At 46.0% G+C, this 25,699-nt stretch overlaps 4 protein-coding genes and 1 non-coding gene across 6 annotated transcripts in view; 4 read left to right on the plus strand and 1 right to left on the minus strand.

Annotated features, from left to right (window-relative positions):
* Positions 1–4,778, plus strand: part of SPG7 (SPG7 matrix AAA peptidase subunit, paraplegin) — a 30,434-nt gene extending 25,656 nt beyond the window's left edge. Inside the window, exons 14-17 of the mRNA XM_033128843.1 lie at positions 1,051–1,207; positions 1,818–1,984; positions 2,668–2,745; positions 4,401–4,778. Coding sequence (XP_032984734.1) covers positions 1,051–1,207; positions 1,818–1,984; positions 2,668–2,745; positions 4,401–4,601 — 603 coding nt within the window. The 3' untranslated portion in view covers positions 4,602–4,778. The remainder of the gene's footprint in view (positions 1–1,050; positions 1,208–1,817; positions 1,985–2,667; positions 2,746–4,400) is intronic.
* A 148-nt stretch (positions 4,779–4,926) lies between these two features.
* Positions 4,927–9,182, minus strand: LOC117035143 (prostaglandin reductase 2). The gene has a single exon (XM_033128845.1). The coding sequence runs from the start codon at positions 8,896–8,898 to the stop codon at positions 7,981–7,983; it is 918 nt and encodes a 305-aa protein (XP_032984736.1). The 5' UTR covers positions 8,899–9,182; the 3' UTR covers positions 4,927–7,980.
* Positions 9,183–10,883: 1,701 nt separating this feature from the next.
* Positions 10,884–13,719, plus strand: RPL13 (ribosomal protein L13). Its single transcript, XM_033128846.1, has 6 exons — positions 10,884–10,969; positions 11,156–11,276; positions 11,581–11,722; positions 11,927–12,100; positions 12,847–12,903; positions 13,537–13,719. Exons 2-6 carry the CDS (start codon positions 11,173–11,175, stop codon positions 13,693–13,695), a joined length of 636 nt encoding a protein of 211 aa, XP_032984737.1. The 5' UTR covers positions 10,884–10,969; positions 11,156–11,172; the 3' UTR covers positions 13,696–13,719.
* LOC117035674 (small nucleolar RNA MBII-202) lies at positions 11,786–11,869 on the plus strand. The gene has a single exon (XR_004425244.1). It is a non-coding gene; the product is annotated as a small nucleolar RNA MBII-202 (small nucleolar RNA).
* A 4,754-nt stretch (positions 13,720–18,473) lies between the features above and the next one.
* On the plus strand, positions 18,474–25,699 carry PDCD5 (programmed cell death 5). 2 transcript variants are annotated; one of them, XM_033129664.1, is made up of 6 exons: positions 18,479–18,633; positions 19,593–19,630; positions 22,053–22,114; positions 22,912–23,003; positions 24,113–24,184; positions 24,503–25,699. In XM_033129664.1, exons 1-6 carry the CDS (start codon positions 18,568–18,570, stop codon positions 24,548–24,550), a joined length of 378 nt encoding a protein of 125 aa, XP_032985555.1. In that variant the 5' UTR covers positions 18,479–18,567; the 3' UTR covers positions 24,551–25,699. The 2 variants fall into 2 exon arrangements, with proteins under 2 accessions (XP_032985556.1, XP_032985555.1); XM_033129665.1 differs by lacking the exon at positions 24,113–24,184 and having other exon boundaries at positions 18,474–18,633.

A 25,699-nucleotide genomic window follows, 5' to 3' on the forward strand; every position in this document is an offset into this window, starting at 1 on the left:
TCCCCAGTCTGGTATGTTAGTGGTTAAGGTCTGTTAATCAGTGGTGTTAGTTGTAGCAAAGCAGATGTTAGTCTGATGTTTGTTAGTCGTGTTTGGTGAAGTCACTGTTGATCAGGCCAGTTCCTTTTATATGCTCATCAGAGGGCTGGCAGTCTAGTGTTTTCTGACAGAGAGAAGTGTATGCACCAGTCACTGAGGTGATCAGAGCCGGGCCCAGGGTGAGTCAGGTGGGACAGTCACCTCGGGTGTGATACTTATGGGATGCTACAAAATTCAGTAATCAAGATAAATACTTCAATGCAAGATAAATATCTCAATAAAAATTAATGCAGAAAAATCCACGATCAAGTAAATAATTTAAAATGCCCTGTTTTTAGAAATTTTGCTTCATTTGTTGACTAAAAGTCATAAACGAGTCATGATCAGAAAACCTCCCTCCCGAGGCTTATACTCTGCTAGGGCACGATGGTGAAGTTCCTGTTTGGTCATTATTTCCAGGCTTTTCAGTTGTAGTTCACTTTAGTGTTGGATTTTAAGTTTCCTCTTCTGATTCTCGGGGGACTGTGAGGTGCTTCTCCTGCTGCCGTCACCCTCAGAAACAGCAGTCCGTCTCCTTGTTTCTCAGGCCGCAGGCTTTGTCCCCCTGGAGCCGTGCACACACCTGGTGTTGGGCTGTGGGGGAAGGTGAAGACGAGGATAGTCTCTGTGCCCCTTCATAGCCTCCTGGTCAGGGTGCCCGAAGCAGAGGTGGTGATGGAGGGGGCCATGGGTGTGGGGGTGCTCAGTGGTGTTGGTCCCTGCACTTCCTGGTTGGTTCACCTAAAAGGCCCTGTCTTTGTTCTTTACTTACATACATAGTAATATGTGATGAAGACACCCATAGTGTGCGCTGGTTTTCTTTAATTATAGCATCTTCTAGTTATAAAAACGGGAAAGCACAGATTTGCTCAACTGCTTTGACACTCTCCGATTAAAGACCTTATACTGCCCCACCTTCAGCTTTAAAGCCCTTGTCCTGCCTGTTAACTCCGGCCACCTGACATTCTGCAGGTCTCCATCGCGCCTCGGACAAATGCTGCTCTGGGCTTTGCTCAGATGCTCCCGAGAGACCAGTACCTTTTCAGCAAAGAGCAGCTGTTTGAGCGGATGTGCATGGCCCTGGGGGGCCGCGTGTCAGAGAGCATCTCCTTCAACAAGGTCACTTCTGGTGAGGAGCTGGCCCTGCAGGGTCTGGAGTTCTCACGGTGCTTTTACATCCATTAGCCCTTCTGGGTGGGGAGGGGGGTGAGTCTGATGGAGGGATTTGAATAGTAGGATGTGCAGATATAGTTTGAATTTCATTAAGTGGTTTTTTTAAAAGATGAGCTATGGTCAAAGATTTGGAACTAAGCAAGCCTTTTTAAAATAATTGTTACAAAAACTTCCTTACATGCAGACGATAAACACATTTAATTGGTTAACTGTTGGTAATTCGAGCCACTTCACTGTTCTCAAACTGTTATTTCACTGGGATGTCCGAAGAGCAGGCCGAAGAGTTTCCCTGCTCAATCCCTGTGATGTTGGGGTTCCCTGTTGATAGATGTGCCAGAGACCTGCCAGTGAAGTGAATGCCAATATGCACCCCGAGTAGGTGTGTTTTAAACAAAAGAGCATTTTCTTTTAGTTTCCGGACTCTTTTAAGGAACAGTAACAGGATTCAGTTGTCCTCTGGGGACTCTGTGTCTGCTATCAGGCCCAGGTGTATACCAGTGGGGTCCCTGCGGTGCCCTGACTCAGTATCACCAGCAGAAAGACCGTTGTTTGTCCCCACGCCCCAGGGGCGCAGGATGACCTGCGGAAGGTCACTCGCATCGCCTACTCCATGGTGAAGCAGTTCGGGATGGCACCGAGCATCGGGCCCGTCTCCTTCCCTGAGGCTCAGGAGGGCCTTGCGGGTATCGGACGGCGCCCCTTCAGCCAGGGCCTCCAGCAGATGATGGACCACGTAAGTGCACGGCCCTCGCTGCCACACCTCAGGCGGCCTCTGCCCAGCCTGCACCACAGCTGGGGGAGGGGCAAGTCTCCCGTGCTGGCACTGTGCTCTCTGCCATGCGAGGACCGAAGCTCTCCATTCAGAGGTGGCTCCTCACTGCGCACAGTGATCCGTCATGTGCCCCCACAAGGTGGCTGTTCCTCCTGGCCCGTTGTCACTCTGACCTGCTGAGTGTGTCCTTAGATGAGGACCTGTGTGGCTCCTAATGAAACTAGATGATGCGAAACTGGGAAGAATATCACATAAATGCTTCAAATGACAGAGCCAGTGCCAGTCATCCCCATGGCCAGCAGGGGTGCACTGCACTGTCCCTGAGACACTGGGCCAAGGCAGTGTTTGGCCTGTCCTGGTGCACAAGCACGTGAGGCAGCTGCAGGCATGGGGGACAGACACAGGGTCCCTGACCTCCGGGAACTGGTGGGGCGTCGGGGTGTGAACGGCTGGTGGGCAGGCAGCCTGACCTAGGGCATTCCCAGGGAAACTTGGCAGCTGAGCGCTCCCGTCATTGTGAGACAAAAGGCTATGCTCCTGAACCTACGGTCCTTTCGTGTACTTTGGTGCCAGCACCGGGCTGTATGGGTGGCATGAACAGTGGTCAGCGCGCTCACTACAGAGCGCTTTTCTTTCACCCGCAGGAAGCTCGCCTGCTGGTGGCTGAGGCCTACAGGCACACCGAGAAGGTGCTGCGGGGCAACCTGGACAAGCTGCATGCGGTGAGACGTGCTTTCCGACCTCCAGGCACTGCCTGTCCCTCCAGAAGTCGTGTGTGTGTGTGTGTGTGTGTGTGGGGGGGGGGCGACCATCACTCCCCTGTGCGGGCACAACTGGTCACCCTTTTCTGTAATATTTCAAACGTACACAGAACTTTAGAAAACAACATAACCAATATGTATTCTACCCAGTTCAACTGAAATGTAGCATTTTTCATACATTTTTTTAGCCTTTTATTATGAACATGTCAAGCCAGTTCCTTCAAAGTAGAAAGAATATAATAAACCCTCATGTGCCCATTAACTAGCATTAGCAATTTACTAGTGTTTGGTCAGTATTGTTTAATCTTTTTTCCAAGTCAAACTTCTGAAAATTTTAAAATAAATTTTAAAGTTTAGAATAGTTTTAGATTTCCAGAAAAGTTGCAAATATGGTAGAGTTCTCTTATTCTCCACATCTGGTTTTTCTCTATTGTTAACATCTTCCACTAACATGTTGCATTTTTCACAACCTAGTGAACCAGTGTTGATGTTATTATTCACTGAAGTCCACACTTTATTCAGATTTTGTTAGCTTTTCCCTAATGTCCTTTTCCTGCCCCTTCTTCCCCCCGACCCGTTACGTTTAGTCATCAGGCCTCCTTAGGCGCTTCTTGGCTTTGTCAGTTTTGACTTTTCTGTTGCTGATGGCCAGCCGTGGCAGTGTTAGAAGGACGGGTCTGATGTTCTCATAATAAGACTCAGTGTTGGGGTGGGGGTCACCTCTTGACCCCAGAGGTGAAGGTACTGTGTCCCTAATCGAGGTGGGCAGCTCTTGGTGGATTGGCTGTTGTTTCATGAACGTGAGGCTCTGCCAGCTTAGGAGCTGTGCGTGTCGGGTCCTCCAAGTTTCACCACAGACTGGCAGTACCAGTCTCCCCAGGAGTTGTGGGCAGTACCTGACCTGCTGAGCCGGAAACTGCCATTGACAAACTCCCCAGTGTCCCATGTGGGCAGGACTCAGGCTCCCTGTGGTGAGCCGACAATGTCCTGCCTCACACCACAGGTGGGGGTACAGGACGTAGTCATATATTAGAGCAGCCACACAGAGGAAGTGGTCGCTCCAGTTTTGGGGTGACGGAAACCAGTCCAAGTGGCTGTGGCAGCATTCCTTGTAATGGGGACTGAGTGGCAGTGACGGGCTGCTGATGCAGGACGCGCACAGGATTCATTCAGCGTGTTTTCCACAACCACATAGAGAGAGACAGAGGCTCCCTTCCAAACTGTGAGGTCCCCGTGCCAGCATCCCTTTCCCCAAGTGCCAGCGAGGAGGTTCTACATTTTAGTCCCCAGCCCCCACGCAGACACACACACCTTGTTTGGTAAAGGAAGTTGAAGTTGCCCCAAATAAGCCGAGATTTGGAAGGGAAGCAGAAAATTAATGAGGCTGCAGCTGGGAAATCATCTCCGAGGGTGAGACAGGGAGTGATTCTTTGCTCAGGCTGCCTGCATGTGCTGCTTCCCTGGGAAGGGAGCCTGTCCAGGGGCGTCCTGCTCCCAGACGCCCCTTCCTGGGAAGCTGAGGGCCCCCCTCCTTCTCAGGGCTCTGCTCTCAAAAGGCTCTCCTTGTCTGTGCCCTTCGCCCCCTGGGCTCACACACTGCCCTTTGTTCTTTCTAGCTGGCGAACGCGCTGCTGGAAAAGGAAGTGATCAACTACGACGACATTGAGGCCCTCATCGGCCCACCGCCTCACGGGCCCAAGAAGATGATCGCCCCTCTGAGGTGGAGGGATGCCGAGAGCGAGAAGCAAGATTCTGGGGAGGAGGAGGCACCTCAGCAGCCCCCGCTTCAAGGGGAGGAGCCGTCTTGGCCCAAATAGCTGGACCTCGTTAGTGGTGCCTGCGGGGACTCAGGAAGTGAACTCCTTCCTCAGCTGTCCCCCAAGTTCCTTTTCGCCTCAGACTTGTACCTCTGGGCCCTCACTGTTCCCTGTTGAAGGGCTTCTGAGATTTGTTGGTTTCATTACCTGTGATTAGTAAAGTCTTTGCAGAGATGATTTAGTTTTGCATTTGTAGATCGTTTTCCCCCATGGAGAGGGTTATCAGTGCTTGTTACAGGTGCCCATGAAGGAGTTCCCAGGTTTATGACAGTCATTTCGTGAGTGTTGTGTGGATCCAGGGCCAGTGGAGCAGTCAGGCTCTGCACAGCCTCTTCATGCCGGCGCTTGTGCACGGGCTCTTCCCAACCCGTGACTTCATCAGCATGCTAACAGGGTCCCAGGGAAAGGATCTGAGCCTGTGTTCTCACTCATCAATGGGGTTACAGCTGCGGCAGGCACTGGGCTCTGGAGGATTAAAACACCGCCACCTACTGCCATTCGGATATGTGTGCACGAGAACCTCTCACTGCTCTGGTGGCACCGTGTGGACACCTGAGGCCTGCTGTGATACGTTAGGATGGAGAATCCAACTTTGTACCATATGGCCAGTTCTAACCCAGAAGGGCTACTGGGTTTGTTCTGGATCACAGATTGTGTTTGCAGGTTCTAATTTCAGCTATGCGATAACCTACTGAAGGACCCCTTTTTAGGAATCTGGGATAAAGGGCCCAGGACACCCCATCATTGCAAGACAGGTGGAGTGGGGTGGCCAGATGGCACAGTAGGTTAGAGCATGAGCTCTTAACTAGGTTGCCGGTTCAATTCCTGCATGGGCTGGTGGGCTGTGCCCCCTGCAACTAAGATTAAAAACGGCGACTGGACTTGGAGCTGAGCTGCGCCCTCCACAACTAGATTGAAAGACGACTTGGAGCTGATGGGCCCTGGCAAAACACACTGTTCTCCAATATTCCCCAATTAAAAAAATAAAAGGTGGAGTGCACTCGGCTCCCGTGTCCCTGAGGGTGTGCTACATGCACTCAGGTGCCCCTGCCGCCTCTCATCAGTGGTGTTTGGAGCCATGGATTATGGGTACTTCCTGACAGAACAGTTGTTCTTTTGCTGATCCCACTTGATGCCCTGAGGAAACGCCTGCTGAGCTGTATATAGGCAGGTGCACGTGTCGTTACACACCTGAGGGTGGGCAGCTCTGGAGTTTTGTGAGGACACTTTTGCATTTGCCCCAGTTCCCCAAATTCATTTCACGTAGTTTCTGGGTGCTGTCTTTGCCTGAGGGCAATATCCTTTGTAATCTCTAATGGTGGACATGGCCAAGCTCATCCTCCTTGTACTTTACCCATTAAAATGGCCCATGTCTGTTTGGAAAATCATTTGCTGAGTGCCAGAAGGTACTTAGCCAGGGAAAGGATGTAAATGGCATGAAAGGGGCTGCCTTGCTATAGTGGGGAAGGTGCAGCTGGCTTTCCCAGCACTCACTGGTGTAAGTGGGCTCACTGACCCTCAGCCAGGGGGGTTTGCTTTGTGCTCTGAATGACAGGAGTTGTTTGCCGACTTTGGCCCTGGGACTGATCCTTAATTATGTCAACCTCCCTGTCAGGAAACACATGGCACTTGAAAAGAGTGTCAGGAGTTACATCCTCTGCTATCTTGTGCATGGTTAAGCTCATACTTCAAGAGGGGTCCTAGAGGTGAAGAGGCTTCCGTAACAACACTTGGTCCCTGGAGCAGCCAGAACAACCCGGGCAATCTGGGTGTGACTCTGGAACTGAACTCTGACCCTCTGACCAGCAGAACTGGTACAGCATGGCTTGACTGTAGCTTCTGGAACTGTCTTTGTCCGAGTTAAGTGTGTGAAATCTCCTGAGATAACCACATGTTCCTTAGGTAAACATGTACCTTGAACACAAGAGCCTCAGAAGCTCATTAAAGAATAAGAAAAATAATTAACTTGTAGTTCTTAAATCATAATATAAATTGTTCTTCGCTCTCATCTATACCCAAATAAACATGATTTTTGTTTTGCTTTTTTAAAAAAACTTACTAAGGTATAATTGACATACATTATATTAGTTTCAGGTGTACAATGTAATGATTCTATATTTGTATACACTGCAAAAGGATTAGGACAGTAAGTGTAGTTAACATCATCACCAGAGTTACAAAGTGTTTTTTGTTGTGATGGGAACTTTTAAGATCTACTCTCTTAGGAACTTTAAAATATTTATGATTATGATAATGTACTTCCAATTGTCTTTCACTGATGTATTTCTCATACTACAGGAACCTTTGAGTTAGCCTATATCTGATTTATGTGTAGGCCATGATTTTGGAAAGTTGAGAGGCTGGATGGTTATCAGTTTTGTGATGAAACAGTGTAACATTATCCATTCTTTTTTTTTTCCCCCAGAAAAATATCCTCAATTTTAATGTTTAAATGATTTACATTTAATAAAACACTCTTATTTAGAGTTACATTAGTAGGTCTTGCACATTCATGTTTTTACAACCATTTGTTAATTTTCCCAGTCAGTCCTGGCATTTTCTGAAGCTCTCTTTGCTGTCTAAATCTTTTTGATTACCTAAAACTCCAAGTGATATTTATATTTATTTGCCCTTGAAATCTTTACAACCATTTGACAGTATGTGCCTGCTAACCTAAAATAAACATGTGCTTTTATCACTAAGTATTTGAGATTTTAGGCTCTACAGGAAACTGGCAGAACACAAACAGATCATCTTCTGTAGTAAATCTAGTCTCTCCATCCACCTAACCAACCTGTTACTTTCCTTCTCATACCACTCCTCACACAAAGCCTCTACTCTCCTATCCCAAAAAATGTGCCAGACACTGAATTCCCCCAAACCTCTACACAGACGCCCTGCCATTAAGTCCCTTTTCCATCTACAATATGGAAAGGCTATCCCAATTCTATTCTTACTCCAACTTTCAATTCAAGAATTATGTAAAACAAATATTTACTAAGTGCCTTCTCAAGCATTCCATTTTAAATAAAAGTTATTGATTTAAAAAAATTTGTTTTGTGTGATCCATTAACAGCTGTATCAAATCTCCAGTGGTTTCGGAATATCTGATAAGAATATCACATGTAATACTAGTTTTAGTAAAAGAAAGAAAAATAGATCATGTTGACTTCACTCTATCATTGTAAACAGTCATGTTGGATGTAGAGTACGTATATGATATTGAAGGTATAAGAAAGAATTATGCAACTAAGAAAATATCACCTATGATCATACTATGATCAAAAGCTATACTGTAAGGTTTTTTTAATGTATCTTCAAAATCTTTGTGCAAAATGGAAAGAAAACTGTATTTCCTTGATGAAGACATTTATAGAGATTACAAAGAGGTTTCTTCTGAAATGCAAACTGTCTGCTTTCCAATGTTACCTCCTGTCATCATGGACTGGAATACAGCTCCCATGTTTTCCAATCCGTTTATCATAGTTTCTTTGATCTTTAGCTTTCCTTCTTTAAACCACTGACTCAGCTGTAGAATACCAGACTCAAATTTGTCCTTATACAACACCAGAAATCTTTCTCTTGTGATGTTCCTTTCTTTCCGGATTGCTTCTATAGCAGGGGTTAATGGAAGAGGATAAGGCACATCTTTGTTGTACTGAGAAATTTGACCACACAGGACAATGTGGCTGATCTGATTCATCTGCCCAGCTAAAGATCCACAAGCACCAGCAGCCCCACTAGCAACCATTGTCTGATTAGATCCAGCAGTTACATGATCTTTTCCCTGTATCCCAATCAAGGAAGTCAAACCAGGCATACCTACGGCCCCAAGAAAGTATGAAAGGTGTCCATCCACAAGTTGTGGGTCTACCTTTTGAAGGTTATTTCCATCTAGGATAACCTTGGTTTGCCTGGGCCAATAAAAAGAAGTCACAAAATCACCTTTAGTAAAATTTGTGTGTTTGCTTTCTTCTATAATCCCAACACCTCCACCAACAACCACTTGATACAGTTGCCAACGTGTTATATAATCAGATCCAGTGTCTTCATTCATTCTACAATGCATGTAAGGATCCACAGAAAGATAAAGAGTTCTGACTTGTAATTGTCCTTCATTGATATTATCTGGTAAATTTACTTCTTCTACTCGGAAATTTTCTGCCACTGGATTACCATTTTTCCCAACTCGGGAATTCAGTATCACTCTTCGTACAATCATCGCCTTGTTTGCATAGGGATCGCACAAGATTTCTGTATAAAATAATTCCGCCACCGACCTCAGAAGAATATCCATTATCCATTCTTATTATTAGGCCACTGCTTTTCCTAATTTAACCATCGGCCTATATTTATATGACAAAGATTAACGTGCTAATTTTTTGCAAAGTGCTATAGGGACGTGACTTTTGCCCCCGCAAAAAAAAAATCACTCAAAAATCACTTCACTATAATTTAAACAATCAAGACTGTGTCTGAAAGGGATTGAGAAGCTATAGTTGACTGTCTTAGGCCGGATTTCTTTGAGGCTGACCCTCAAAGCACTAGATGGAGGAAGCCGGTGAGGTGCAGAGGCAGAATGAGCGAGCAGGCAGTAATTGGGGTTCAGTCTTGCAAGGAAATGCTGGGGGGTGTGCAGAGCACACTGCCACACCCCCAAGGACACTTAGCCAGGAATCCCTGGTCCCCTTAATTGAGTGCTACTTCCAGGGGCATTAGCTAGCCCTTTCAGGCCTAAGTCCAGGACAAAAGCCCTTAAGCAGAGTTGTGGCTGTGGAGTTTCTGTGCCAAGGGACAGAACTATCCCTATAGCTAAAGATTTTTAAAACCCTTGAGCCACCCAAGCCTTTGTATCAGGACCTCTGCATGACAGTTCATAACAGTTCACTTCTTTAAGCTTTCCCACTAATCTTTCCCAACAGGAAATCTGAACGTTTTCAACAGAATTTTCGTATCAGAATTTTTTGTCTCGCTGTTCTGCATAATTTTTGATTGAAGTAAGGTATGAAGTATTGAAGCATGAAAAATTGGGTTCTATGTCTGGTTTGGTTGTGTGCAGCAGAGCAGGTCCTCAAATTACAACTTTCCCTCCTTACCGCTAACTGGATTCTGAGCAGACCTAACCCCCCACCCAGCGTCCCAGGACAGCGTCTTGACCACAAGCAGCTGGAGCTCAGGTGGAGGTGAGGGTTAGGATTGATGGAGATACGTTGAGTCTGTGGGTCCATCCAGAAAGGGAAGTTGGGGATGGGGACAGGAATGTTTGAGATTACAAAGAGCAAAGTATCTTGGCCATGGTGGGATCACTGCAAGGTGCCTGAGAACGTGTGGGAAAAGCAGGGCTGCTATTGCCCTCAGTTTCCTAATTGAGCACGTATCTATTAAATGGCAGGGTGAGGGTTTGAACTTCCCATGTAGGCTCAGTGCATTCATCTGAAAAGACTGTGCCTCCTGTTCCCCAGGTCAAAACTTTGTTAATTCCTCAGTGATTTTTCCAACACCCAAGGGTATCTCACTAGAGCAGAAAACTTTATCAGCAACTTATTTTCCCAGTGCGGAGCACAGAGCTTCAAATTTCTCATTTTGTGTCATGAAATTCTTAAACTGTTGATTAAGTTTTGCTAGGAGGAAGCTCGATGATTGGTGTAAAGCTGAGAAAGAAAGTGGGTTAGCAGGAAGTAAAGGCTTAAGAGGTAGGAGGAGTACGGTGTTGGCGAGTTCCCAGACTTGGAGAATAGGAGACGCGCGAGGCACAAATTATGGATGTGTGCCTGACTAGTTAGTGTTTTTATGATGCTCGCCTCTGTGGAGGCCGTATGCACAGCGGGAAGTGGGACATCTGCAGTCCGCCACGTGAATTCTTAGTGCCACCCCTTACTCCCGACCTCAGAGAAGTTACCTGATCCTTCCGCCGAGCAGAGGCGGTTGTGCGATTCCATGTGAAAAATACATGTGAAGTACAGGATGCCCCGCTTACAGCAACCCCTAAGTGTGGCCTAAAGAAGCACAAATGTTCCAAACGGGAAGGAACAAAGACTGGGGCACAGAGGACGACGCTTTAGGTTTTGGGAAAACGTACCGAGTCCCAGGGCGTGCGGAAGCTGAAAAAGGCCGGCATTGCCGAAACCATCCGCCACCGCTCTCCTACAGCCTGAAGCATCCCTCGTTGACTTTGTTGGGAGCTGCAGGCTACGCAATCTCTATCCAGGGGCCGCGAGGTCGGCTGGGAACGCGAATACGTCACTTCCGTGATTCCAGGCTCTGATTGGTCAGAACGTCCCGGCACTTCTGATTGGCCAGGCTCACTGCCATCCCGGGGTGCTTTGCGGCGCCATTTCTTTTCCGGTGGCTGTTCTCCCTGGGAGAAGGTGGGTACGCTCTAGTCCGGCGCCGGCGGAGGCCTTCGAATGCCATCGGGCTCCATCCGCCTCCATCGGCGTCGGATCCATGGCGCAGACAGCACTGGCCTATGGCCGAGCTCTGTGGCCGCGCCCAAGGCGGGCTGCACGCGGCATCCGCCCGGAACCCGAGCCCTGACTTGCTTTCCTCTGCAGGCCGGTAGGCAGCAGCCATGGCGCCCAGCCGAAATGGCATGATCCTGAAGCCCCATTTCCACAAAGACTGGCAGCGGCGTGTGGCCACGTGGTTTAACCAGCCAGCGCGGAAGATCCGCAGGTGAGCGGGGCTCCTGGAGTACACGGCCAGGTAGTGACAGTGTTCGGAATCGGTGTTCCCTGTGTTGCAAGTGCGCATGGACCCTTTGCCATGTCATAACTGCAGCACTTTCAGCTCCACTGGAGAGCCGACGTGACCTTATGATTGGGGGCAAGTGGGTGGGGACGCTGGGCTTGGGGTCGCTGGCGGGCGGGGCCGTCTGCGCTCTCTGTCCCTGCTTTGGCATTAGGCCGTAGACGTCACACCCGAGGGGGGAGACAAGCTTTGGGGTACGGTAACTGCTGCCTGGTTTCTGTCTGCTCAGACGCAAGGCCCGGCAAGCCAAAGCGCGCCGTATCGCTCCGCGCCCTGCGTCGGGACCCATCCGGCCCATCGTGAGATGCCCTACTGTGAGGTACCACACCAAAGTGCGAGCCGGCAGGGGCTTCAGCTTGGAGGAGTTACGGGTGAGTACTCGCAAAACCTCGTTATCAGAAGCATACGTTTTGTCTCTTGGGCTCACAGTCAAATGATGACATTCTCCGGAATCGCTGTACTGCCTTGATGAAAGTACGTTTGAACCCTTTTCCATCTGACGACTGAGCGATTTTATTAAGGTATGGAAATTAGAGGCTTCTTGGGGCTTCATTTGTGTCTGTCTCTGGGGGCAGGTGGCTGGCATCCATAAGAAGGTGGCCCGGACCATTGGGATCTCAGTGGATCCTAGACGGCGAAACAAGTCTACTGAGTCCCTGCAGGCCAACGTGCAGCGCCTGAAGGAGTACCGATCCAAGCTCATCCTCTTCCCCAGGAAGCCATCAGCCCCCAAGAAGGGAGACAGCTCTGTGAGTACAGTGCTCCCAGCTCCTGGTGGGGCAGAGGGGTGGTCAGGGGCGTGGGGGTCTCTGAGAGGCTGCCCAACCCCAGCATGTGGCTTTCCTTGGTTCAGGGGTAGTTTCTGTAGCTGGGTCCAGCTGGGGTGAGAAGGAAAGCATTTGCCTGTAACCTTTTTATCCCCCAAAACTTGGCCTTCATATGGGCAGTAGAGAATTGATAATGAGCGGAAAGCTCCTAAAAATTTATAAATGAATCAGAACCGCCAATATTCACTCACGTGCTCCTCAAATGTGATGTTTCTGTTTTGTAGGAATGGTAAAAGTTGTTTGACTTGGACCTAGTTTTTTTACATTGAAAGTGATTTGCTCTCTAAAACGCTTTACGTATGACACAGATATTTCTAGAAGAACTTTTGGAACAAAGTTGATAGTGTCCATCCATCCATACAGGCTTCTCTGGAGTTGGGTGGGGAGTGGGTTTACACTTCAGTTGACGTTTTGCTTTATCTGCATCTGTTCAGGTATACGTGCACTTTTGCAGCTGCCTGTGACTGTCAGCTAGATAGAATAGGAATCTGGTGCCATGCCATTACTTGGCACATAGACCCACATAATGTGTGCTTGCAGTTGCAGACACCTAGCCCTTCCAAGCACACGGTCACCCAATGTGAGGTGGGGCTGCCTTAGAGGGTTATAAGCTTGGGGCCCTTACGTAAATGAGCTGCACCCATTTGACTCGCCCTTCTCGTGAACAGGCTGAAGAACTCAAATTGGCCACCCAGCTGTCAGGCCCGGTGATGCCCATACGGAACGTAAGTGGAGGTGTTGGGAGGATGTACAAGGGAACGTGTGTTGAGGTGGAGATTGACTTGGAGGGAGTAAAGGGTGGCAAGAGCACCCTGTCTTCTAAACAAATGGACTCCTCAAGGGAAGGCCGTATGCTCTTTTTTGGGGAACCCCACTTGTCACTCCTCTCTTTGTTGGGTCCTTTTTTCCTTCTTGCTAGTTGGAAATCCCAGGCCACAGGTAATCTCAGGGCATGTTTGATGATTCTGTAACCTGCCCATCAAGTGATTGGGCCCTTGAGGTTCCTCTGGGAAAGGGGATCTATTCCTCGGTGGCCTTTGTGTAGCCTTTCAGCATTACTCTTTTTCCCCCTCTTCTTCCACTTCCCCCCTTCCCCTCCGGTTCAAGCCGTTGTTTCTCAGTCTAGTGTAGGATGCAGCTCCCTGGCCCATGCTGGTATTATGAGCCTTGCGCTCCCCCCGGCTGAGGCAGTCGTCGGTCGGCAGCTCATGGCAGCTCTCGCCGGCTGCTGGCCACTCACTTCCTCAGCACTACTTGATCTCTTTCCAGTACCTCTCTGGGTTTGCTGATGTTTGGGTCCTGGGCCTCGTTACAGGCCTCACTGCAGGCCAGGGTTTGACTCCTTGTACTCTTTCTAGGTCTACAAGAAGGAGAAAGCCAGGGTCATCACAGAAGAGGAGAAGAACTTCAAGGCATTTGCCAGCCTTCGCATGGCCCGTGCCAATGCCCGGCTCTTTGGCATCCGGGCAAAAAGGGCCAAGGAAGCTGCAGAACAGGATGTTGAAAAGAAGAAATAAAGTTCTGTTGACAATTTGTGATAAGTCTGTAGTCTCCATTTGATACCTGTCTGTAAGAACAGGGTAGGGGGCCTCAGCTGGGGTGAGGGTGTTTTTACAAGGCAGGCCAGAGACAGGATTGCATCCCCCTTTCTATATTTTAGGACTATTGTTTGTCCATAATAGCATTCTGTGGATAGTTTACAAATCCCATTTTTTAAGTAGAGCTGCCTATTTTAATCAGAGCAGTTTGTAGTTATTTTGGCGTTGTAGGTCTTAGGACCTCGCCCTTGCTTTGATTTGCACCCAGATTCGTGCTGAGCCTGTCTGCAGCCCTTCACCCAAACTTGTAGGGCATGTGTGCTCTGGGGCAGAAGGCCAGCCTCAGACTCTTCAAGGACTGCCTTCTTGGCCAAGAGGGAGGCTGGAGCCCTGCCAAACGTTCCTCATGGGTAAGCACTGCTTTGCCTGGATCCCTCCCTGATGGCAGATTGGTGCCTGAATTTCCTTGAAACCAGTCTGGTTTGTCTACAGTGAAAAGTTCAGATAAACCTCCATTGTCCTGCATCACAACAGGGACAGCTGTGAGCGAAGCAGCCTTGGAGACGCTGCTGAAGGTGCTTTCTTGTCTGGACCCTGCAGCCCTGCCACTGCAAGTCTTTGTAAATTGCAGTCAACTTGCATTCCCGTACCCAACAGCTATGTCAGGTAATTTGGAGGACTGTTTTAACATGCTAGGTTGGTGCAAAAGTAACGTGGTTTAAAATGTTAATTGGAAAAACCGCAATTTCTTCTGCACCAACCTGATAAAAGGAACTATTAAGGTATTGATTTCCACGGACGTTGTGTCATATATAAAGGTCAGCTGAGGTGGAGGCATGGGAATTTGAACCTAAGCTGTATCTCTGGCAATCCATCTGGAGGTGTGGAAGGGCTGCCTGCCTCTGGATGGCCTAGTGGCACCTGTTCCATTTGCTTGGTGCTTGGGAGCCTAGTGAGGAATGAACTTACCAAGAGTCAGGTGGCTCTGCCCTTCAGCCAGAGCTCTGCTGATCTTCACATGTCAGGAGTACAGGGGTCTTCAGTTAAGTGTGCAAGGTAGGGGCCCCACTGCACTAGCACTGAGCTGCTGCCTTGGGTTGGGGAAGAAACACCTGCCTCCCCTTAGATGTGATTTTTCACCTTGAGCCACTTCTGTGCACACCCTGCCCACCTTCCAGCATTGTATGACCAACCACACCGCACTGGAATGCAGGGCTGTATGGGTGCCTGGAACAGGCCTGGTGAGTGCTCAGGAAGGCCCTTGGCTGGTGGACCCATTCTGTAGCACCCTGTTACACTTGGCCTTTAGTCCACACTTGTGTAACAGACCTCACCTGGCCGTGCCCGGTGGTGGTGGTATATACAGTGTCACACTGAATGAGCTGCTTCTCTGGGCCCTTTTCCTCCCTTTCCATCCTGTCACAGCCTGTGCTGCAAGTGTTCAGTAAGCAAGGACAGGCTCTGCCCCCCAAGCTAGATGTGCCACCTGGGGAAGCTAGGCAGGAAGTAACTCTGATCCTGCACACCTGGGGCTTGAGCCAGGCAAATGTTTGGAGGAGCTTTTTTGAAAGGTGCTGGGGCTCCAGCTTGTTCTCCCAAATCTGCTCCATCTACTAAAATCTCTGATATGAGGGCGTGAGAAGCTACTGTCCCTGCCGTCTGGGAATGCTCTTGGCAGTGTGTCCATAGATTTATATCAATCAAGACTGGCCCAGGTTCCACTAGGTGATCCTGGCACAGGACGTGCTATGGATTGGGCAGCAGGGAGGTTGAGGAAGTCACCCTGAAGGCAGAATGGGAGGCCTGCAGGGCGGGTGGTGCTGACCAGCCTCCGAGACCCCCAAGTTCATGCTGGGTCCCTGATTGAATCTGGTGGGTTGTGATGAAGACCTTGCAGCTGGGGAACGATGAGACTGAGACTAAGAGCAAACACACGCTTGGTAGAGATGTGGTTCCTTCAAAGGGGCAGGGTCTTCAGGGATGCCTGTGTGTCTGTGTGACAACCCCAAGGCAGCAAGCACTGCCAGGGCAATGGGGTCCTTTGTCCACCAGCCATCTCTGGCACTGGCAGGATTCTAGGATGATCCTGGGATTCTTCCCCTGGAGGACATGCCCAGGCTTTCCCCTTGAGCACGGGCAGAACTGGGGCGAGGAGGAGAGGCCAGTCATGATTCTGTGATATGCCTAGTGGAGGGCAGCAGCACTCTACAGGCCTCGAGAGACAAAGCAAGAACATGACCTCACTTCTGTCACTGCAAGGAACTGAATTCTGCCTCAGACATGATAGCCCACGAGCAAAGACCCCTGTGTGCTGTGCCAGGTGCCTGCAAGTGTTAGCCACCACGTTTGTGATCATTTGTTACATAGCGTTAAAAACTAACCCAAATACACGCAAGGATTCCTTATTCTTTTCTATAGCTGGGTAACATTCCATCAGCAGTGTGTGTTCCTTATCTTGCTATTTTCTCTAGGTGCACTTGGTGGGCATCTGATGCATATTAAAAGGATTTTACACCAAATTCCACAATTACAAGTGGAATTTATTCTTGGAATACAAGGAAGTTCCAACATGAAAATGAAGTAATACAACACAGTAACAGAAAGGGGGAAAAACACATCATCTCAATTGATGCAGAAAAAGCATTTGACAAAATTCAACACCCTTCCATGATAAAAAAAAAAAAAAATTCAACAAACTAGGAATAGAAGGTAACTACCTCCAAATAAAAAAGGCCATATATGAAAAACCCACAGCTAACATCATATTCAATAGTGAAAGACTGAAAGTTTTCCTCTGAGGTCAGGAACAAAATAAGAATGCTTACTTTCACCATATCTATTCAACAGAGTACTGGAAGTCCTAGCCAGAGCCAGTAGGCAAGAGAAAGAAATAAATGGCATCCAATTTGAAAAGAAGTAAAATTATCTCTGCAAACAACATGAACTTACATGTAGAAAAGCCTAGAGATTCCATTTAAAAAATGGAGTCTTTTTAAATTTAAAAAATGTTAGAACTAATAAATTCAGCAAAGTTGTAGGATACAAAGTCAACACAAAATCATTTTATTCCTATACATTAACGAAGAATCAAAAACTGAAATTAAGGAAACAATTCCACATATATTAGCATAAAAAGAATAAACTACATAGAAATAAGCTAAACCAAGGAGGCAAAAGACTTGCACATCAAAAAGTTCAAAATTTTGCTGAAAGAAATGAAAGAAGACACAAATGGAAAGATACCCTGTATTCATGGATTGGGAAACTTAATAGTGTTAAGATGACAATACTCCCCAAAGCAATCTGCAGTTTCAATGCAATCTCTATCAAAATCCCAATGATGTTTTTTGAACAAGAAGACAAATTTACTGTAAAATTCATATGGAATCTCAAGGGATCCCGAGTAGCCAAAATAATCTTGAAAAAAAAAACAAAGTTGGAGGTCTCACATTTCCTGACTTCAAAATTTACTACAAAGCTACAGTATTCAACATAGTGTAGCACTGGCATAAAGACAGACATATAGAACAATGGAATAAAATAGCACAGAAATAAACTCTCACATACACGGGCAAATGATTTTCAAAAAAGGTGCCAAGACTATGCAATGGGGAAAGAGGATAGTCTTTTCAACGATTGGTGCTAGGAAAACTGGAGATCCTGATGCGAAAAAAAACCCAAAACGTTTGGACCACTACCTTACACCATATGCAAAAATCAATTCAAAATAGATCAAAGACCTGAACATCAAAGCTAAACCTGTAGGACTTCTAGAACATAACATAGGGGGAAATTTTTATGACATTGGATTTGGCAATGATTCCTTGTATACGACACTAAAAGGATAGACAACAAAAGAAAAAGTAGGTAAGTCGGATTTCATCAAAACGAAAAACTGCATCAAAGAATACTATCAACAGAGTAAAAAGGCAACCCACAGAATGAGAACATATTTTCAAATGGTAAATTTTGTATTTTACCACAATTGAAAAACAGCAGGTGTTTAACGTGCAGAGTAACAGGATTAGGAAGAGGGGCATTGCACCACCTTCCCCTCTACACACACCAAGGTCCCCAACTGAAAAGGCCATGCCTCCCGCTGGGGAGTTCACGTAGCCACCGCTGCCCACCCCAACATCCTCCGACAGACCCTCGATAGGCCCTCGTGGGGAAGGGTTTCCAGAACTTTCCCTACCCCCACCCCCGCTCCCATCTCGGAGGAAAGGCCCCATTTTTTGCCCCAGTCTTACCTTCCAAGTTAGCTTTAACTTGGCTTCTTAATGCTCAGGTAACCAGCGAGTCTCTTCTGCCTCCGCCTCCAGTCCCCCTTTCACTCATTTTAAGTGTACAATTTAATGTTTTAGCAAATTTAAGGGTTGTGTAACTCTCACTACAATCCAGTTTTAGAACCTTTTCATCACCCCACTTAGCCAGTCTAAGCCCTAGGACCCTCATCTATAAATGGAGATAATATGAGCCTAACACATAATAGCCCACCAACAAAATTTACCTGTTATTATTATACTTTTTGATGACGGCCTGTTTTTAGTTTTCTATCTTTGTCCATCCGCAACCAGCTCCTAGCCCAGGTGATGCCCCAAAGTGCAGAGCAAAGATGCGGCCGCGCTGGAGAAGGCTCCGCCCACTCGTTCTGCCCACCGCCCCGCCCCACGCGCAACCACTGTCTATCGGGAAATCGGGCCTCTCCCGGCGCCCTGGCTGCGTCGGGCGGCGCAGCTCCGGGCTGGATTGGTGACGCCTGGTCGCCGTGGGCGCCTGCGCAGTAGGGAGGGCGGCGGAGCGCAGGGGATCGGGGCCGGATTGCGGCTGCTCGACCCGGACGGCTGCAGCATGGCAGAGGAGGAGTTGGAGGCGCTGCGGAAACAGAGGCTGGCCGAGCTGCAGGCAAAGCACGGGGTGAGCGCGCCGGCCGCCCGCCAGGCCCAGCCCTCCCTCGTGTGAGATGGAGGGCGCGGCCCAAGGAGGACCGCGGCTCAAAGCGTCGCGGCTGGTCCCCGGCCGAGTGGCCGAGGACCCTGCCCCTGGCCCTGACTCCGAGGCCGGCCTGGGCCTTTCTCTCCGTCGCTTGGCAACTCGGGCGGCAAGCCGACCACGTGCTGTCTCCGGCGGGTCCGGCTTGGGGGCCTCTCCCGAGCCGGGGGTCGGCTCCGCTCAGATGTCGGTCTCGCCTGGGCCGGCGTCGGTCCGAAGCAGAAGGTTCAGCTCCTCGGGTCTCCGTACTCTTAGGTTTGGGATCTAGCCTGCTTCGATTACTGTTCCAGCCGAATTGTTTTCTAGAATTCAGTTGTTCTGACCCAAGTAGTCGATAAACATTTGTCGAGGGTCTCCTGAGTGCCAGGCGCTGAGGGCACGGCGGGGAATACCCATCCCCTGTGACGGAGTTGACAGCCCCGGGGAGGAGCCAGACACTAAACACTAAATACCATAGATAAGAGACTCAAGTAATGACTTACTGTAAAGAGAGCGGAGGACTGGGTAAGGGATGGAGCGCGACGGTCTCCACGGAAGCGCCATTTGAATCATGAGCATCCCCAGGACAGCAGCACATTTTATTCCCCCCAGGAACTACTCTTACCTCCTAAAATTCGGTTTCATTGTACCGGTACACCTCTCCCTAATGGTTGCTTGTATGCTAAAACACTCTATTGGATTGTGACTTTAGAAGCTCATCAGAACATTGTAGTAAGTGGAACCCTCCATTGACTTATCCCATTGACTTCTGGGAGGCCCAACTTTTAATTAGTTGGTAATTGACTTCTATCCCTGCAGGAGCCGATTAGGTATCAGAAAGTAGAATAGTTCCTATATAGGTTTTTTTTCTGTGAAATTACTAAAAGATAAAATTACTTTTTCAGGATCCTGGCGATGCAGCACAACAGGAAGCAAAGCACAGGTATGGGCTGGAGCGCTGAACTTTTTGAAGGCTGGTTTCACCAATTTTTTTTTTTTATTTTTTATTTTAGTAAGTATGTGAATCTTAAAGTTCTTCCTGACATAGTTATTTTTCCATAAACCATCAAGGTATCTTTGTTATTAATGTGTTAAATAAATGTGTGGAACCCCATACATAGTACTTACCTTAATAGTTACTGGTTGCTGTTGGTTTCTCTGCTAAACTGCGATTACCTTGAAATGAGCATAGCAATAGGACTACTTTTTAGAGGGGTCCAGTGCCTCACATTTAGTAAGTGCTAGGTAAATATTAACTGTTATACTATTCTCAGATTGTTATTTTATCCCAGCACATGGCAGAACACCTCACACATGGCAGGCTTATTGAATGACTACTTAGTTACCCCATCATGCTACCTTTTTTTCTCATTGTGATAAAAGAACACATAAAATTTACCATAAGAACCATTTTTAAGTGTACAGTTCAGTCATGTTAACTATAGTCTCGTTATTGTGCAACAGAACTTTTTCATCTTGCAAACATGAAACTAAACTGTGTTTCCTCGAAAATAAGACCTAGCTGGACCATCAGCTCAAATGCGTCTTTTGGAGCAAAAATTAATGTAAGACCTGGTCGTATTTTACTATAACATATGTAAACCTGGTTTAATGTAAACGTACATTTTTTCTTACATAAATTTTTGCTCCGAGAGACACATTAGAGCTGATGATCCGGCTAGGTCTTATTTTCGGGGAAACACGGTATTGAAGAATTCTCTACTTTTTCCTCCCTCCATCATGCTGCCTTTTAACTCACTCAGCAAATGTTGAGAACCTGCTCTAGGTCAGGCACTGTACTGGGTCTGTAGAAACAGGCAGAGAAGGATCCTGCCTTTCCATTGCTTATTTTATTGAGAGAAGAGAGATGGTAAGCATCTGGGATAGTGCTAAGAAAATAAACCTACATGAATTTCATTAATTCTAAGACATACATTTTTTTTTTTTTACATTTTAACATACCTGAATTTGGAAAAGTTCTCATAACTGATCACTATTGTCCTGGATTTTTCCAGAGAGGATTTACTTTGCTTCTGCCATCACGTGGGTACATTTCTAACCTGAGATGTCTTACAATTACATTCTCTGCTTGAAGTTTCCCCCCTCCTTTTACGCTGGTATTATGAATTCAGACAGCACACCTGCATGACTAAAGCTTCAAGTTCAAATTTTCAGAGGAACTTTTTTCTTCCTTCACTCAGGGCCAAGTTTCCTGCATGTATCCTTACTTGCTGTCCCTTTCTGCATGGCGGGTTTATTTCTTATTTACCTTGTACTGTGGATGTTGCTCTTTAATGCCCCAGTTGTGAGTGGGGGAAATCTCCCAATAGCCTCCTCATTTAGGGTGTTTTTTTGTTCTTAGAGGTACATAACACTATGGTTCATCTTACAATCAATGGCATCTTAGATTCAGTGAAATATAGTAACAGTAGTTTCTGGCAGGGTTGAAGTACTCAGGTGTGGTAAAAATATGGCCTATGTTCCATGAACCCTATGGGGCAGTTAGTGGGCACAGCCAGTCCCAGCGCCCCCTCAGTTCAGCCAAAAAATCTCTGCTGTTGTCTGTGTTGTGTATTAAGTTCCTTGAAGGACTTTGCTTAAAAAAAAAGTGCTGCTACTTAAAAAAAGGTTTGAAACCACTGTCCTATTAACATGAACTAGTTCCTACTTAGATAGGTAGGATGATGCAAAGATACTTGCAGTTATAATTTCACTCCCCCTTCTCACCTGAAACATAGAACTGAGAGTCTTCAAACATGGGATCTGGTTCTAGCTTGGCCACGATTCTGTGTCCTCTTAACATAGCCTCCCTAGGTCTTGGCGTCTTCGTCTCTAAGATAATTCCATGGATTAATCATTTGGTCCTTCTAATTGCCAGAAATCTCACTACAAATTTCTAGTACCTCTTACATACTACCGTGTTTCCCCGAAAATAAACCCTAACCGGAAGATAAGCCCTAGCATGATTTTTCAGGATGACACCCCCTGAACATAAGCCCTAATGCGTCTTTTGGAGCACAACTTAGTATAAAACCTGGTCTTATTTTTGGGGAAACACGGAAGGTACTTAATAAGTGTTGGTAATGGTGGTTGAACTGAAAACTCCACCCCGAATTGTGAAAATGCAAAGTTTTACCTTTCAGCCTGGTAGGTTTACACCCACATAATATAAAACTGGCTTTGGAGGGCAAGAGTGGACTCTTTTAATAGCTGCTGCTGTCCGCACAGCACCTACTACAGCATACAGTCGGTGTATGCAGCAGGCTTCCATCTTGGGACATGTATTGAGTGAGTTACATTTTTGTATGTTTAGTTGGCATGCTGACAGCTTAGTTCTAATTTTGCTTGACCTGTTTTTGTTGTAGGGAAGCAGAAATGAGAAACAGTATCTTAGCCCAAGTTCTGGATCAGTCAGCCCGGGCCCGGTGTAAGTATCTTCAGTTTCTTCTAAGCTATTTCCGTAAAACTGGCTTGGGTTAGTTGAATAGGGAGATACATATGAAATTATTGCTTTCTCTAAATAGTTGTTTAACCTAAAAAAACTTAAGATACAGACATTTGTAAGAAATGTGAAGTTTAGAAACCTAAACAAATGTACTTAAATCATTATTAAAAGTAGCAACTCGGTTCTCTTCTACCAGGGAGATGATCTCCGAGGGCTTATTAGGTAAAATTTATAGGAAACAACTCGTAAGTCAGTCACAAAATGTTGCTGGTAGTTGACGTGGGTGATGGGGACTTGGGGGATTACTGTGTTCTCCATTTCAGTTCATAATTTTTCATAATTAAAAAAAAACATGTAGAAAAAAATTAAATGAGCCAATTGGAATGAACTAGTACCTTCTGTAACGTAACTTGAAGCCCAGCTTAGAGGAGGGAGCCTTAGATGGATCTCTGCCATTATGTATGTATAGTAATGTATAATTTGTTTTCCAGAGGGCAATAGTATGTATTTTTTAAAAAGCCATAGGGCTTAGAATCTGAGGACCCAAGTTTAATCTTGGCTTTGTCACCACCTGTGTGTGGCCTTGACTAGACTGACATCGCTGAACTTCAGTTTCCTCATTTTTAAGAAGGGTGACAGTACCTTCTGCCATACCTACTTTGCTAGTCTCAAGACATAAATAAGTCTGTGAAGTGCTTTGGAAATGCTGGTGCTTAGTTTTAAGGTATAAGTGCATTTAATTTTGATGCTTTTTTGTATATTTACTTTTTTCTTTTCAGTAAGTAACTTAGCACTTGTAAAGCCTGAAAAAACTAAAGCAGTAGAGAATTACCTCATACAGATGGCAAGATACGGACAACTAAGTGGGAAGGTAAGCTTGGACTGCCTGGAGGCAGTTTTACCTGTCGTTAACCTACTCTATCAAAACATACCTTCAGAAGGTCAATTTCATGTTCTTCTGGTTACAGAATTCTTGTTGACTATTTTAAGGAAGTAATTTTTAAAGGAGAGAATAGGTGTATCACCATAAATCCTAAAAGATAACGAATTGCCCTTCCTAAACTCCTCCGTTCTCCCTTTCTGACATTGCTGTAGGACCCTGTTAGTGTCTGTGTGACCCAATGACTGGCAGGGTCAGCTGGCTTAAATTGCTTCTATACTGGAAAGAAGTTTTCTCAGTAATACTAATGGAAATACTACCAGTGTAGGCAGACGTTAAGCTTGTTTTGCAAATGAGATGGCGCAAAATTCCTTGTTACTGTGTGCGTTACTATAATGCCACGATGGGTATATTGTGGCAAGTCTGACCTTCCTTCAAGATCCAGACGGCATCACCCCCACTTCCCCACCTGCCACCACAGCCTGAGGGGATCAGTCCTGCCCTGGACCCCTTACACTAGGAATGTGTGGAAGAGACAGTGACCGGTTTGTCTTTTTTGAGTGACTTATCACCTGCACTTCATCTTCTCAGGGTCTCAAGGGCAGAGGTGGTGTGTCTGTATCCCTGACACTTGACAGAGTGGTGCAGGTGGTCTTTTTCTGCTAGTGGTGATAAAGATGCTCTTAAATACCTGTTAACTTTGGATTTTTCTGAGGAAGCTAATTGATGGAGACTTTTTCCCCCCTCCTCAAACGAGGACTAGCTGAGCACATTTTCTAAGGAACCAATATAGGCGTACCTCGGAGATATTGTGGGTTCGGTTCCAGGCCACTGCAGTAAAGTGAGTTGTAATCTTTTTGCTGGTGGAGGGTCTTGCCTTCACTTTGTAAAAAAGTGCAACACCTGTGAAGTGCAATGAAGTGAAGCCCAGTAAAAAGAGGTGTACCTGTAATTATAACCGGTAACTTCAACCTTTAGTCCCACCTCTCCTTCCCTCTGGTGCTCTACGTCTACACCCCAGGAAGACTAAAATGATTCCGTCTGCTGAGGTAAATTCTTTGTTTAAAAAAAATGACTGTTTTTCTTGCTGGTTATCCTAGGTAACAGAACAAGGTTTAATAGAAATCCTTGAAAAAGTAAGCCAACAAACAGAAAGGAAAACCACAGTTAAAGTAAGTTTCCCTAAATGCACGTGGCAAAAGAAAAAGATGGATATTTTAAACGGTGTATTGAATATACATCTATTGGCCACATTTCAGGCCAGAGACATTTCCATTTTGTAACACGTGGGAGTTTGGGGAGAAAGGCTGCCGTATGGAGGGTGTAGTTTTTAAGGCTCTTCCGTCGTCGTCCCGCTCCCCTGAGATCTAAAACACCAGGTTGTTTTAAAGACAAACAAAAATATCTCGCGGTAGTAGGCAGAAATAGTTCTCAGAAAATCTGAGTTGTGCTTTATTAAACATGGAACGACACTTGTTTTTTCTCCCCAGTTCAACAGAAGAAAAGTAATGGACTCTGATGAAGATGACGACTATTGAATTTAAAGATGTCAGACACTGCAACATAATGGAACAGTTCTAGGACAGATAATATTTGGCAGAAGTTAAGATATGGTTGAATGTTTACTTTGTTTATTGTCTATATGCCTTTGGAAAAATAAACTTGTTATGTAAAATAAAACAATTTGGGTGAAGTTGTTTTAGTACCATAGTACCAAGAATGAACAGATCTGCATTTTGCTTTTTTTCCTTTCCTACCAAAAAAACCTATAGCAGCATGAATATATCTTTTGTAATTATGATATTAGTGTTAGGTAGGAAAATGGCCTTAGCAGAAACAGAAGTTGCTCGAGTGGTCTTCAGTAAGAAGAAAATAGCATCCAGTAACATGGTGCGCGTTAAAGACCATGGATTAAACTGAACCAACTTTAATCTCTAATATTTAACATCTAATATTTTCAAGACACAGGTTCTGAAAGCAGGCAAGCTGTTCTTCTGACTGCAGATAGTACTTACATTTAATGTAAGAAAATTCATAGCTTTGGTTTCATTTATCATCTTTTCAACTGCATTGAGATACATTATCTAACAAATCTTGCCTCTATCCAAAAAGTCTATAACTAGAGTGATACTTCCATTGAAAAGAATTCCCCAAATAACCAGGACATACTGGTAATAATACTTGAACAATGAAAACATGTTTGTAAGAGAAATGATGACTTCTGATGATTCAAATCTGGTTGAGACAGTTTAACAGTTTACATTTTGGTAGAAATGTTCTGGGTGCTTCACTGATAAAAGTTGCAGGTAACTTACAGCAAATGTCATCTCTTACATTATGCTTTATTCCCACTAGGTTCTGAAACCTTTACTCATAAATTTAAATCATAAATTTAACTCTCAAGTGAGCTGTTCAGTGTAACTTTTTAGATGTTTTAGTCCTGTGAGACCCAGCCCAGGGGCAAGTTGTAACATTTAGAGAGATGAATAAGATTAGTTCCAGAAAAGTGATGGGAAATGTGGTTTACAAGCCCTGTCTCTGCTTTAGCTAGCATACTACTGATGCGTTTAAACTATATTTGAGAGCTTACTCTTTTTGAGACTTGAAATTTGCAAGTAGTGAATGAAGAAAGTGTTGGAATTAAATGTCTAGCTTTCCTGAACAAATGAACGAGAACCATGAAGAAC

This window comes from Rhinolophus ferrumequinum, chromosome 15, assembly GCF_004115265.2.
Source record: "Rhinolophus ferrumequinum isolate MPI-CBG mRhiFer1 chromosome 15, mRhiFer1_v1.p, whole genome shotgun sequence".
NCBI classification, from domain to species: Eukaryota; Metazoa; Chordata; class Mammalia; order Chiroptera; family Rhinolophidae; genus Rhinolophus; species Rhinolophus ferrumequinum.